General features: G+C 42.6%; 1 protein-coding gene across 1 annotated transcript in view; it reads right to left on the reverse strand.

Moving 5' to 3' along the window:
• LOC124006023 (metalloreductase STEAP4-like) overlaps positions 1–10,403 on the reverse strand; it is a 43,922-nt gene extending 33,519 nt beyond the window's left edge. The window contains exon 1 of the mRNA XM_046315686.1: positions 10,398–10,403. Coding sequence (XP_046171642.1) covers positions 10,398–10,403 — 6 coding nt within the window. The remainder of the gene's footprint in view (positions 1–10,397) is intronic.
• Between the last annotated feature and the right edge of the window lie 5,593 nt (positions 10,404–15,996).

Raw genomic sequence — 15,996 nt, forward strand, 5'->3', positions numbered from 1 at the left:
ATAAGTGGTCTGTTGTACAGTAATTTGGTAAATATCCAATCTGGCTTCTGCTCAGAGCATTGTGTTCATCAAGGAAATTACGTAGTCTGCTATTTATGATACTGCAGAGAATTTTCACCAAGTTGCTGTTAAAGCAAAAATTCCTCTAATTATTTGGGTCCAATTTGTCTCAATTTTTATAGATTTGTGTGATCAATCCTTGGTTCCAAATATCGAGGAAAACACCTGCAGTGAGGAGAATGTTGAAGAGTTTGAGTATAGCCAATTTGAATTTGTGGTCTGTAAAATTGATCATTTCATTTAAAATACCATCAGCACCACTACCTTTTTGGGTTGTAGTGTATACTTTTTCCAATAATTATGGTTCTGTAATAGGGTTATCCACAGGATTTTGATAGTCTTTAACTGCTGATTCAAGGATTTGTAATTTTTCTTGTGTATCTTTTTGTTCCGGACTCTTTGTTATATTGCTGTAGAGGCTTGCAAAGTGATTTCTCCACATACTGTATCACCATTTTGGATTGCCAATTCCTCATGATGAGGTTTGTTTCATTTATTACAATTCTCCCAGAAGTGGTTTGATTCTATGGATTCCTCAATTACATCCAACTGATTTCTAATGTGCTGTTCTGTTTTTGTTCTTAGGGTGTGTATGTATTGCTTCAGTGTTTTCCCCATATTTGTGTTGTATATTTTTGTTGTCTGGTTCTCTAGATATACTGTACAGTACCAGTCAAAAGGTTGGACACACCTACGCATTCAAGGGTTTTCAGTATTTTTTTTACTATTCTCTACATATATAGCAGCTACACAGAGAGGACATAAAGCACAGTTCCAGACAGACGAAGAACAGTACAACTGCTACAGTCAGATCCCAAAGAGGGATGGAGGGAGCAGATGGGTAGATGACGGGGTGACTATCTGCACTGACCCTTTTGACTCATCACATACGCTGTTGCTACTGTTTATATTCTATCCTGTTGCCTAGACACTTTACCCCTACCTACAATATATGTACAGTACCAGTCAAAGTTTGGACACACCTACTCATTCAAGGGTTTTTCTTTATTTTTTAAAAACTATTTTCTGCATTGTAGAATAATAGTGAAGACATCAAAACTAGGAAATAACACACATGGCATCATGTAGTAACCAAAAAGGTATTACATAAATCAAAATATATTTTATATTTGAGATTCTTCAAAGTAGCCACCCTTTGCCTTGCTGACATTCTCTCACCCAGCTTCATGAGGTTGTCACCTGGAATACATTTCAATTAACAGGTGTGCCTTGATAAAAGTTAATTTATGGAATTTATTTCTTTCTTAATGCGTTTGAGCCAATCAGTTGTGTTTTCACAAGGTAGGGGGGGGGTATACAGAAGATTGCCCTGTTTGGTAAATGACCAAGTCCATGTTATTGCAAGAACAGCTCAAAGAAGCAAAGAGAAATGACAGTCCATCATTACTTTAAGATATGAAGGTCAGCCAATCTGGAAAGTTTCAAGAACTTTGAAAGTTTCTTCAAGTGCAGTCGCAAAAACCATCAAGCACTATGATGAAACTGGCTCTCATGTGGACCGCCACAGGAACAGAAGACCCAGAGTTACATCTGCTGCAGAGGATAAATTCATTAGAATTAACTGCACCTCAGATTGCAGACCAAACAAATGCTTCACAGAGTTCAAGTAACAGACACATCTCAACATCAACTGTTCAAAGGAGACTGTGTGAATCAGGCCTTCATGGTCGAATTGCTGCAAATAAACCACTACTAAAGATCACCAACATTTTTTTTTCAACAGGACAATGACCCAAAACACACCTCCAGGCTGTGTAAGGGCTATTTGACCAAGGAGGGTGATGGAGTGCTGCATCAGATGACCTGGCCTCCACAATCACCCGACCTCAACCCAATTGAGATGGTTTGGGATGAGTTGGACCAGAGTGAAGGAAAAGCAGCCAACAAGTTCTCAGCATACTGTATGTAGGAACTCCTTCAAGACTGTTGGAAAAGCATTCCTCATGAAGCTGGTTGAGAGAATGCCAAGAGTGTGCAAAGCTGTCATCAAGGCAAAGGGTGCCTATTCTATGAAGAATCTAAAATATAAAACACATTTTGATTTGTTTAACACTTCATTGGTTACTACATGATTCCATATGTGTTATTTCATAGTTCTGATGTCTTCATTATTATTCTACAATGTAAAAAGTAGTAAAAATACAGAAGACCCTTGAATGATTATGCGTGTCCACACTTTTGACTGGTACTGTATTTCTCAATGACTTCCATAGATTTTTGCAATCATATCAAACCATTTTCCCTTATTTGTTTGCTCTTATATTTCATTAGATTAGCCAAGGAGGCACATTTGTCAAATATAAGTTTATGTTCCAAACGGCCAAATTTACACCTTGCTGTAGGAGAACGTTAAGGCTAAAAAGTTGTCTAGGAGAGATTGTATTTTTTGGCTACTAATTGCGCTCTCTCTCTTTCTCTCTCTAGGTCTCTCTTTCTCTCTTACTCTTTTAATCTTTGCATAGAGCCGATATCCAGGGATAAGGAGTGCAGCCCTTTATTGCTATACCTCCCTCCCTCCCTCCACCCACACACACACACACACACACACACACACACACACACACACACACACACACACACACACACACACACACACACACACACACACACACACACACACACACACACACACACACACCAGATTATTATATGTTCGGAAGCTATCTTCGCCACAGAGCATAAAAGTGAGAAATAATAGTGAAAATATGACACCAAACCATAACTGTGATATTTCACTGTTTTTATAAGGAGAGGAGAGAGGGAATAGCCAGAGGCATTAACTGGAAAGAAAATATTCCAGAGAGAGCTACTGTCTCTTCCCTCTCCCTCTGCTTCTCCCTCTCTCCCTCTCTCGTTCTCACTCTTTTAATCTTTGTACAGTGCCAATATCCAGTGTTTAGGGATGTAGCCCTTTATTGCTAGCCCTCCACCCACTGACTCACACAAAACACACACACCCTCCCCCCAGATAATAATATATGTGAAAGCAATCGTAGCTGCAGAGCATAAATGTGAGAAATAAGAATGAAAATATGAGGCCAAACCATAAGTGTAATATTTCACTGATTTCATAAGGAGAGGAGAGAGGGAAGAGCCAGAGGGAGGAACTGGAAAGAAAATATACCAGAGAGAGCTACTGTCTCTTCCCTCTGCTTCTGCTTCTCTCTCTCTCTCTCTCTCTCTCTCTCTCTCTCTCTCTCTCTCTCTCTCTCTCTCTCTCTCTCTCTCTCTCTCTCTCTCTCTCTCTCTCTCTCTCTCTCTCTCTCTCTCTCTCTCTCTCTCTCTCTCTCTCTCTCTCTCTCTCTCTCTCTCTCTCTCTCTCTCTCTCTCTCTCTCTCTCTCTCTCTCTCTCTCTCTCTCTCTCTCTCTCTCTCTCTCTCTCTCTCTCTCTCTCTCTCTCTCTCTCTCTCTCTTCATATGCACATGCAGGGTTTGAACCTACAATGTTTGGTTCCTTAACCAGATCATTAACCCTCTCCACAACCATGGGATAGCTGTGGCCTTGTTTTTTGTTCTTTATATTTCTATTCTTTATATCTTTATAACAAGAAGTAAAAACAAGACCACAGCTATCCAAGAGTGGGCAAAGCTGTGGTCAATCAGGAAGCATCAGGAAGTATACAAAATAATAATATGTATTTAAATTAAGCTCTACTCAACAAAATCACATTTTATAAGATGTTACAAATACACAGCATATGGAGTGAATGGGAACATTTTAATAAGCCAGAAATTGCGTTCCATGTCTTGATTGACCATATTTTACTGAAAACACAAGGCCACAGTTAATTATCTGGCTGCGGATTTGAATAGTGCAGGTTCAATCTCACATATTCCATATGTTTCCTTAGAAAAGAAAAGGTGAAAGTGAAGCTCAGATATACTGTACTAAAAGAGAGGATGTCTTTATTTCGTGCAGATTCAGAAATCCAGTCAGAAATGCAGACTGTAAATAATAAAACATTTAAAACCATTTAAAAATTAAAACAATTTTTTAAACGCACCTGATATAATTCCTAATTAGAGGCACTTGATATGGTCCCCACTGACTTATTTTTCATAATCTGAAAAGCAAAAGTGATCCTAGATCAGCAGTCACAGTGTTGGATACTTTGTAAATATGGTACCAGAAGTATGCAGCATATAAAGAGGGTGGGTGAAGTGATGGTGAATAACCCAGTTAACACTATTTCCATGGGTAAGAAGGCTAAAAAGGAGCATGGAAGTACTGACTGGCAATACTGCCATGGCTGTATACTGAAAAAGGCTATTAAAGGGCGCTTCCCTGGTGGTACACAGGATAAAATATCTGGTTTTGGAAGCAAACATTAGTTTCTACATTTTTTCAGGGGGTGGATCAGCTTTAATATTGAAGATAGACTGTTGCTTCCATCAATGTAATTGTCTGCATCATATCCAATCCCTCACAGATTTTTGTGGTAAATATATATATATATATATACAGTGGCTTGTGAAAGTATTCACTCTCCTTGGCATTTTTCCTATTTTGTTGCCTGACAACCTGGAATTAAAATAGATTTTTGGGGGGGGGCTTGTATAATTTGATTTACACAACGTGCCTTCTAGAAGAAAAAGAAATGCATACCTATTTAGGCGAGGTGCTGGCTAGCGGAGTAGAAAACTTGAAAATAAAGGAGAGCCGCACACTCTAGGAGCTCAGAGGCAAAAATATAATATCCAACGTTTCGACAGCCAAGCTGTCTTCATCAGGGTATAATCACACCCTGTCTTTTATACTGATAACAAGTTCAAACAGGTGCCATTAATACAGGTAACGAGTGGAGGACAGAGGAGCCTCTAAAGAAGATGTTACAGGTCTGTGAAAGCCAGAAATCATGATTGTTTGTAGGTGACCAAAAACTTATTTTCCACCATAATTTGCAAATAAATTCATTAAAAATCCTCCAATGTGATTTTCTGGATTTTTTTTCTCATTTTGTCTGTCATAGTTGAAGTGTACCTATGATGAAAATTACAGGCCTCTCTCATCTTTTTAAGTGGGAGAACTTGCACAATTGGTAGCTGACTAAATACTTTTTTGCCCCACTGTATATATAATGCACTAAGTAGATGTCCTAACGGACTTTCAAAAAAGTTTGTTAACAACAGTACATACAGTTGAGGTCGGAAGTTTACATACACTTAGGTTGGAGTCATTAAAAGTTGTTTTCAACCACTCAACAAATTTCTTGTTAACAAACTATAGTTTTGGCAAGTCGGTTAGGACATCTAATTTGTGCATGACAAGTCATTTTTCCAACAATTGTTTACAGATTATTTCACTTATAATTCAACTGTATCACAATTCCAGTGGGTCAGAAGTTTACATACACTAAGTTGACTGTGCCTTTAAACAGCTTGGAAAATTCCAGAAAATGATGTCATGGCTTTAGAAGCTTCTGATAGGCTAATTGACATCATTTGAGTCAATTGGAGGTGTACCTGTGGATGTATTTCAAGCCCTACCTTCAAACGTAGTGCCTCTTTGCTTGACATCATGGGCAAATCAAAAGAAATCAGCCAAGACCTCAGAATGTTTTGTTGTTGACCTCTACAAGTCTGGTTCAATTTCCAAACGTCTGAAGGTACCACGTTCATCTGTACAAACAATAGTACGCAAGTACAAACACCATGGGACCAAGCAACTGTCATACCGCTCAGGAAGGAGACGCGTTCTGTTGCCTAGAAATGGTGTGAAAAGTGCAAATCAATCCCAGAACAACAGCAAAGGACCTTGTAAAGGGGAAACAGGTACAAAAGTATCTTTATCTACAGGAAAACGAGTCGTATATTGACATAACCTGAAAAGCCGTTCAGCAAAGAAGAAGCAAATGCTCCAAAACCGCCATAAAAAAGCCAGACTACAGTTTGCAACTGCACATGGAATAACACCATCCCAACCATGAGGCACGGGGGAGACAGCATCATGTTGTGGGGGTGCTTTGCTGCAGGAGGGACTGGTGCACTTCACAAAATAGATGGCGTCATGACGCAGGAAACATATGTGGGTATATTGAAGCAACATCTCAAGACATCAGTCAGAAAGATAAAGCTTGGTCAAAAATGGGTCTTTCAAATGGACAATGATGGAGAGGCCATCACAAAGCCCTAACCTTAATCCTATAGAAAATTTGTGGGCAGAACTATGAAAAAGCATGGAGGCCTACAAACCTGACTCAGTTACACCAGGTCTGTCAGGCGGAATGGGCCAAAATTCACCCAACTTATTGTGGGAATCTTGTGGAAGGCTACCTGAAACGTTTGACCCAAGTTAAACAATTTAAAGGCAATGCTACCAAATACTAATTGAGTGTATGTAAACGTCTAACCCACTGGGAATGTGATGAAATAAATAAAAGCGGAACTAAATCATTCCCTCTACTATTATTCTGACATTTCACATTCTTAACATTAAATGGTGATCCTAACTGACCTAAGACATTTTTACTGGGATTAAATGTCAGGAATTGTGAAAAACTTAGTTTAAATGTATTTGGCTAAGGTGTATGTAAACTTCAACTGTATATAAAAAAAAAATTAAAATGCAGAACCAAGAACAGATACAGCCCTTGGTTCACTCCAGACCTGACTGCCCTCGACCAGCACAAAAACATCCTGTGGCGGACTGCAATAGCATCGAATAGCCCCCGTGATATGCAACTGTTCAGGGAAGTCAGGAACCAATACACGCAGTCAGTCAGGAAAGCTAAGGCCAGCTTCTTCAGGCAGAAGTTTGCATCCTGTAGCTCCAACTCCAAAAAGTTCTGGGACACTGAAGTCCATGGAGAACAAGAGCACCTCCTCCCAGCTGCCCACTGCACTGAGGCTAGGAAACACGGTCTCCACCGATAAATCCATGATTATCGAAAACTTCTATAAGCACTTCTCAACGGCTGGCCATGCCTTCCGCCTGGCTACTCCAACCTCGGCCAACAGCTCCGCCCCCCCCGTAGCTCCTCACCCAAGCCTCTCCAGGTTCTCCTTTACCCAAATCCAGATAGCAGATGTTCTGAAAGAGCTGCAAAACCTGGACCCGTACAAATCAGCTGGGCTTGACAATCTGGATCCGCTATTTCTGAAACTATCTGCCGCCATTGTCGCAACCCCTATTACCAGCCTGTTCAACCTCTCTTTCATATCGTCTGAGATCCCCAAGGATTGGAAAGCTGCCGCAGTCATCCCCCTCTTCAAAGGGGAGACACCCTGGACCCAAACTGTTACAGACCTATATCCATCCTGCCCTGCCTATCTAAGGTCTTCGAAAGCCAAGTCAACAAACAGGTCACTGACCATCTCGAATCCCACCGTACCTTCTCCGCTGTGCAATCTGGTTTCTGAGCCGGTCACGGGTGCACCTCAGCCACACTCAAGGTACTAAACGATATCATAACCGCCATCGATAAAAGACAGTACTGTGCAGCCGTCTTCATCGACCTCGCCAAGGCTTTCGACTCTGTCAATCACCATATTCTTATCGGCAGACTCTACAGCCTCGGTTTTTCGGATGACTGCCTTGCCTGGTTCACCAATTACTTTGCAGACAGAGTTCAGTGTGTCAAATCGGAGGGCATGCTGTCCGGTCCTCTGGCAGTCTCTATGGGGGTGCCACAGGGTTCAATTCTCGGGCCGACTCTTTTCTCTGTGTATATCAATGATGTTGCTCTTGCTGCGGGCGATTCCCTGATCCACCTCTACGCAGACGACACCATTCTATATACTTTCGGCCCGTCATTGGACACTGTGCTATCTAACCTCCAAACGAGCTTCAATGCCATACAGCACTCCTTCCGTGGCCTCCAACTGCTCTTAAACGCGAGTAAAACCAAATGCATGCTTTTCAACCGATCGCTGCCTGCACCCGCATGCCCGACTAGCATCACCACCCTGGATGGTTCCGACCTTGAATATGTGGACATCTATAAGTACCTAGGTGTCTGGCTAGACTGCAAACTCTCCTTCCAGACCCACATCAAACATCTCCAATCGAAAATCAAATCAAGAGTCGGCTTTCTATTCCGCAACAAAGCCTCCTTCACTCACGCTGCCAAGCTTACCCTAGTTAAACTGACTATCCTACCGATCCTCGACTTCGGCGATGTCATCTACAAAATGGCTTCCAACACTCTACTCAGCAAACTGGATGCAGTCTATCACAGTGCCATCCGTTTTGTCACTAAAGCACCTTATACCACCCACCACTGCGACTTGTATGCTCTAGTCGGCTGGCCCTCACTACATATTCGTCGCCAGACCCACTGGCTCCAGGTCATCTACAAGTCCATGCTAGGTAAAGCTCCGCCTTATCTCAGTTCACTGGTCACGATGGCAACACCCATCCGTAGCACGCGCTCCAGCAGGTGTATCTCACTGATCATCCCTAAAGCCAACACATCATTTGGCCGCCTTTCGTTCCAGTACTCTGCTGCCTGTGACTGGAACGAATTGCAAAAATCGCTGAAGTTTGAGACTTTTATCTCCCTCACCAACTTCAAACATCAGCTATCCGAGCAGCTAACCGATCGCTGCAGCTGTACATAGTCTATAGGAAAATAGCCCACCCATTTTCACCTACCTCATTCCCATACTGTTTTTTATACTGTTTTTATTTATTTATTTTTCTGCTCTTTTGCACACCAATATCTCTACCTGTACATGACCTGATCATTTATCACTCCAGTGTTAATCTGCAAAACGGTATTATTCGCCTACCTCCTCATGCCTTTTGCACACATTGTATATAGACTGCCCATTTTTTTCTACTGTGTTATTGACTTGTTAATTGTTTATTCCATGTGTAACTCTGTGTTGTCTGTTCACACTGCTATGCTTTATCTTGGCCAGGTCGCAGTTGCAAATGAGAACTTGTTCTCAACTAGCCTACCTGGTTAAATAAAGGTGAAATAAAAAAATAAAAATAAATATAGGAAGAGATATAGATGGACTAGTTTGGACTAGTATCACGGAGGCGCTCCGCACCGCTAAAGCTAACTCTCTCTCCTCTGCTCTCATCCTTCTAGACCTATCGGCTGCCTTCGATACTGTGAACCATCAGATACTCCTCTCCACCCTCTCCGAGTTGGGCATCTCCGGCGTGGCCCACGCTTGGATTGCGTCCTACCTGACAGGTCGCTCCTACCAGGTGGCGTGGCGAGAATCTGTCTCCTCACCATGCGCTCTCACCACTGGTGTCCCCCAGGGCTCTGTTCTAGGCCCTCTCCTATTCTCGCTATACACCAAGTCACTTGGCTCTGTCATAACCTCACATGGTCTCTCCTATCATTGCTATGCAGACGACACACAATTAATCTTCTCCTTTCCCCCTTCTGATGACCAGGTGGCGAATCGCATCTCTGCATGTCTGGCAGGCATATCAGTGTGGATGACGGATCACCACCTCAAGCTGAACTTCGGCAAGACGGAGCTGCTCTTCCTCCCGGGGAAGGACTGCCCGTTCCATGATCTCGCCATCACGGTTGACAACTCCATTGTGTCCTCCTCCCAGAGCGCTAAGAACCTTGGCGTGATCCTGGACAACACCCTGTCGTTCTCAACTAACATCAAGGCGGTGGCCCGTTCCTGTAGGTTCATGCTCTACAACATCCGCAGAGTACGACCCTGCCTCACACAGGAAGCGGCACAGGTCCTAATCCAGGCACTTGTCATCTCCCGTCTGGATTACTGCAACTCGCTGTTGGCTGGGCTCCCTGCCTGTGCCATTAAACCCCTACAACTCATCCAGAACGCCGCAGCCCGTCTGGTGTTCAACCTTCCCAAGTTCTCTCACGTCACCCCGCTCCTCCGCTCTCTCCACTGGCTTCCAGTTGAAGCTCGCATCCGCTACAAGACCATGGTGCTTGCCTACGGAGCTGTGAGGGGAACGGCACCTCAGTACCTCCAGGCTCTGATCAGGCCCTACACCCAAATAAGGGCACTGCGTTCATCCACCTCTGGCCTGCTCGCCTCCCTACCACTGAGGAAGTACAGTTCCCGATCAGCCCAGTCAAAACTGTTCGCTGCTCTGGCTCCCCAATGGTGGAACAAACTCCCTCACGACGCCAGGACAGCGGAGTCAATCACCACCTTCCGGAGACACCTGAAACCCCACCTCTTTAAGGAATACCTAGGATAGGATAAAGTAATCCTTCTCACCCCCCTTAAAATATGTAGATGCACTATTGTAAAGTGGCTGTTCCACTGGATGTCATAAGGTGAATGCACCAATTTGTAAGTCGCTCTGGATAAGAGCGTCTGCTAAATGACTTAAATGTAAATGTAAATGTTGACTAGTTTCATACCCTCATGACGCCAGGACAGCGGAGTCAATCACCACCTTCCGGAGACACCTGAAACCCCACCTCTTTAAGGAATACCTAGGATAGGATAAGTATTCCCTCTCACCCCCCTTTAAGATTTAGATGCACTATTGTAAAGTGACTGTTCCACTGGATGTCATAAGGTGAATGCACCAATTTGTAAGTCGCTCTGGATAAGAGCGTCTGCTAAATGACTTAAATGTAAATGTAAATGAAACGTCCTGTATTGTATCTTTATATTTATGGGCAGTAGAAAGTCCCTGAGGATGTGATGGGATGTTTCAGGACATCCTGATACAGACAGTTACATCTCATACTGTGAAGGCATGGCATTCACTAAATACATTTATGTTTAACATATTTCTTCAAAGTATTTATAGAGCAAGTTGTGTTTGTGCTTAGTTCATTCAGTCACCAAACATTACAGTTTCTAGAACTCTCCCATAATTTTCAAACCATTTTTTAAAAATGTTATTTATTTTACTAGGCAAAAAACACTTATTTTCAATGACGGCCTAGGAACAGTGGGTTAACTGCCTTGTTCAGGGGCAGAATTACAACCTTTCGTTTATTAGTCCAACGCTCTAACCGCTAGGCTACCCTGCCGCCCCAATTGCAGTCAGACGTTCATTGTCAAGTGGTTCTTGTTTTCTATTTGTCCAGCTAATTAAAGTGATGATCTAAAGGTTTTGTATCATTTCAGCCAGTAGTTTTGAAAGTACAGATGTAGGATCTTAATTGGATCATTCTTTTGTTTATGAGAATTGATCTTCAAAGCAGGAAATGCAAACTTGTAGTGTATTCAAGGTTTTAAAAGGCTTTTAAAGTTTGTAATTTCACCTTTTAATTTTCAGACTTGATTTACCCTAACATAAAATGTATCAACTCCTACAAAAAAATATCCATTCATTAGAAATGACATAATAATTCAAATTTCCTGTTGCAACATGATTATTTTCCGGCTGTAGCAAATTGGCTCAAATTAAGATCTGTCGTGCTCACGAGCCAAAATGGGTCGCTAAAAACTGTGAACAGTTGTGTTGAACATCATCCATTTCGTATGATATGCTACGAATTGTATTTCATACAATATGTTACGAATTTATAAATGCTTACAGTTTTTTTCAATGGCTTTGACACAATTCTTAGAACAACTCACCATTTTCTCAAATCCACACACACAATTTTAAAAACTCACACCCAATGGTACAAACATCTTACTTCTGGGTCCCAATTCAAACTTTCTCCTCAGACAGTACACACAAGCTGTCAAAAACTAAACTAAAGACTACTGTACATGACTGTTTGTTACACTGGAGAGATTCATTCAAAACACTGCTACCAAAATGTTTAGAATGGGTTTTCAGATAAATAATTTGGAACTTCACAGTAATGACTGTGTTATCACCCAAATGTGCCCTATATGTGGAAACGTTGCCATCGCTGTAATTTGTTGTCCCATTTCCTCATAAATCGAGTTTGCACAACGGTTATGGATCCTAAAACGGATACGAGTTGACTACCAATGTTTGACTAGTAGCCGATCAGCTCTGTGAAAAGAGACATTTGGGGTTTCTTACTGAATTGGCGCTTTTAATTTGATGGTTGCTATGAAATGATGAGGGAGGGAAAAGAGAAGGAAAGAGGGAGGGCGGGGAGAAAGTTCCTGGAAGACTCGATGGATCACCGTCCCCAAACAGACATGTGCCACACACACACACACACACACACACACACACACACACACACACACACACACACACACACACACACACACACACACACACACACACACACACACACACACACACACACACACACACACACACACACACCTGACTGATTGTCAAACACAACAGAACCGGTTTTAGCTGTAGAGCAGCACCGATTATGCAGACGGGACTCTCTCTCCTCATCGACCCCGTTCCCTCTCACAGTGTGCGGAGGAAAGAGAGAGAGTGAAAAGGCGCCTCTGATTACTCCGTCTGAACCGAGGCATGAGCGATACCCCCCTCCCTCCTCCTCTCTTTCTCTGCGCCGGAACCCGGGTGACTGGAGCGCGCCTGTCACCGTGACAGCTCCACCAACGAAAGAGACGAGACAGATTATCGGGAAACAGCCTCTGTAGCTTTGTTGAACACTCCGTGCTGCAACAGCAAACACCAAAAACTCACACGCTCTTTTCAGAGAACGGACACAGCTTCTGCTGCACCTGTGTCTGTCTGTCTGCATGCACCAGAGATAACTATAAACTCGGTGACTGGATTTACAGTCACGAACTAAACCGTTTGGAATCTATCAGGAAAATAACGTTTTTTTTTCTTCCAGGGGCGCAATACACCTGTCGACAGCATCTAACTCTGCTCGGTAAATCTGCTCGAGACGTTCTCAATGCCATCAGATACCGCCACACTAAACACCCTCGCCTCTCCCCAGAACTAAAAGGAGAGAGGGATAGTCGAGAGAGGGGAAAGGGAAGAAGGAAAGAGAGATATAAATAATAACTATTCTTTACCAGGAGCTAGATTTCTCATTTTACTTGAACATTGGCTTGGCAACCTAGGGCATCAACAGGCTACAAATCCTACCGCCCTAACTATTTAACGGACCCTCAGTGCATTACTCATGCTTATTTCTGTAAGCAACCTGAATGATTAATTTAATAATAAAGAAGAAACAGTTTATTGAAGTTCCATTTTCCCGGAGCAGTAGCTGAATATCCTCGCCTCCCCTCCCCTTGGTCGGACTCGGACACTTGACTCTGCTTCAGCTGGTGAAGAGTCCGGTAAGCCGGACGGACCGACGTCCGCAACACGCGAACCCCTGCGCAAGGGGGAGCGTGGCCCCACAAGGTCGGATGTCGTGCAGCACGTGCTATTACCTGGTCATCAGCTCCACACACCTGAGCAACGGCCACTTCCGGCGTGTGAAGGGTGTCTTCAAGGGACCACTCTGTCTCACGGCCTCCAACCAATCACCGGTAATGTACCTGTGTGTGTTTGTATGTTTATGTGGAAAGTGCCAAACCTTCTAAGATACTTTGGTGCTCAGGTGGAACCTTCTTTCTCTACAGATGGTGGTGCTGGCAGACTATCCTTCTAAGGGACCATTCGAAATTTAGGCAATTGTTACCTGGAGGCAAATGGGGGAATGTCATGCTTTTTCAATTTCAGTCAGCTGGAGGGTTTAGTATTTATTTAATTTTTATCCAGGGGTCATGTATTTTTTTTAGCGATTAAATGTAAGCATTTGTCAGTATTTTGGAATTTAGGTATTGAATTTTACTATGTGGAACTTTAATGTACAACCCTGCTCTCTTTCATCTCCTCGCTTACCCCAATTGTGTGGGCATTTAGCATTTGCCTTTCCATTGGCTGTTCGATCAGTCCCTCTGTGTTTGGCGTATCCAGAAGGTGGGCATGTAGAGTATCTGGCGAATAAAATAGCATGTGTAGTGACGACGTAGGGTGCTGGTGCGCAACAGAATGGCTGCGTTCAAAACAACTGGGGACTCTGAAATCTCCGACTTCCAACTTCAGTGCGCTTTCTTCCGACTTCAGATGAAACTCTAAATTCAAAATCGGAAACTATGGCATCTTTCTAAAGCTCAGACTTTCCGGCCTGAAGATCACTGAGATCTTAGAGCCTAGAAAAGTTGGGGTTGATAGGAGATGGTTCCTCAATGCGGAAAAAAAGTAAATAGATGAATTAAATCTGGTGTGGGAGGAGTTGCCACAGAATGGAGAAGATAACAGTTCATGTGGATGGCTGGACTATCTGGATGCCTACGAGTTGTTCTCATTTTCTTTTTGAGTGATAAGTTTATCATAGGCTGCCTGTTATTTCATATAAATCTGATTAGTAAAAACATATTTTAACATTAATGTTGTAAATGACTATTGTAGCTGGAAATGGCAGATTTTACGCGTACAGTGGCCCATTATCAGCAACCATCACCCCTGTGTTCCAATGGCATGTTGTGTTAGCTAATCCAAGTTTATCATTTTAAAAGGCTAATTGATCATTAGAAAACCCTTTTGTAATTATGTTAGCACAGTTGAGAAAACTGTTGTTCCGATTAAAAGTATCTGGAGGATCTGCATTTGTGGGTTTGTGGGTTCGATTACTTACAAAGAACTTTCTTCTGAAACTTGTCAGTCTTTTCTTGTTCTGAGAAATGTGTGGACCCCAGGAAGACCCCATGAGAGAAATTGCCAAGACACTGAAGATCCAGTACAACGCTGCGTACTACTCCCTTCTCAAAACAGAGCAAACGGGCTCTAACCAGAATAGAAAGAGGAATGGGAGGCCCCAGTGCACAACTGAGAAAGAGGACAAGTACATTAGAGTGTCAAGTTTGAGAAACAGACGCCTCACAAGTCCTCAACTGGCAGCTTCATTAAATAGTACCCACAAAAAAATATGTATTTTTAATATTAGGCCTAATAAGCTTTTTGTGGAGAGATGCAGGCTAATTGCTGAATGTAAAATGGGCCTAGGCCAAATTAACCGTCGGGGTAAGTTGCTGAGAGAATGAATCACTGGCCAGTGATGATAATATTGTTGCTCTGATATATTAAATGGTTGCACAGGACAGACAGTGATGAGCACAGTGAAAAAGAAGATCCAAACTAATTGACATCCATTAGAAAAATGGAAATCACTTGCAAACCACTTGAGCAATGAGGCAAGCAATGTCATGATGTAAAAGATGTGCAGGCTAAACAGCATTTGTGGTTGATTATCTACATTTCATTTAAATGTGAGTTTCCATATTATATTTTTCATTAGCCTACATAGTAGTATTGAAGCAGTATTAGCAGTTGTTACTATGACGACAAACACACCCTGAACCACTGAATGGTCTGTGTTACCACCTTAATAATAGGCCTATACAGTGTGCAGTAGGATGCTTTGATCTGTTGATTGACAGGTGTAGGCTACTGTAGAACGATAAACTTTCAGCTAGTGTGGATGCTCGCCAATGCATGCTCCAAGGGTCTCAAGTAATTCACACATTATTTATGAGTTGTTAATGTGAGAATGAGCCGAACTGGCAGAGCTGACGGAAGAGAGGAGCAGCTGCCGTGTGAGTGTGTGTTTACTGTTCCTATTACCAGGCTGTCGTGTTCGGTCTGATAAGAGGGTGTCATGAGAGAACAGAACCACTGTCTTCTACAGCAGGGTCTCCCAAACTCGGTCCTACATGTTTTGGGTCCTGCCCTAGCACTACACAGCTGATGCAAATAATCCAAGCTTGATGATGAGTTGGTTATTTTAATTATTTTAATAATAATGTGTGTTGTTATTTGTGTGTGTGACGTAAAGTTTAGTTAAAGAACTATACAGTGCGTGGAGTCTTGTCATTCTTGAACAAGTCTTTAACAATTGAACCAACTTGTGAAGGAGTCCTGAGGCCGTATCCAAGTTGTTTCCATATGTACATTATTATCATCATTAGTACAGCGCTCTTGTAGCATCATCACTGGTGAGTCATTGTTCCAACCTTCATTACCACTACAAAGCTTACTTTCCTATAGTTATCTGAGGCCTGAGGGTTTAAGAGCAGCGGGGGAAGAGG

This window comes from Oncorhynchus gorbuscha, linkage group LG19, assembly GCF_021184085.1.
Source record: "Oncorhynchus gorbuscha isolate QuinsamMale2020 ecotype Even-year linkage group LG19, OgorEven_v1.0, whole genome shotgun sequence".
In the NCBI taxonomy this organism is placed as follows: domain Eukaryota; kingdom Metazoa; phylum Chordata; class Actinopteri; order Salmoniformes; family Salmonidae; genus Oncorhynchus; species Oncorhynchus gorbuscha.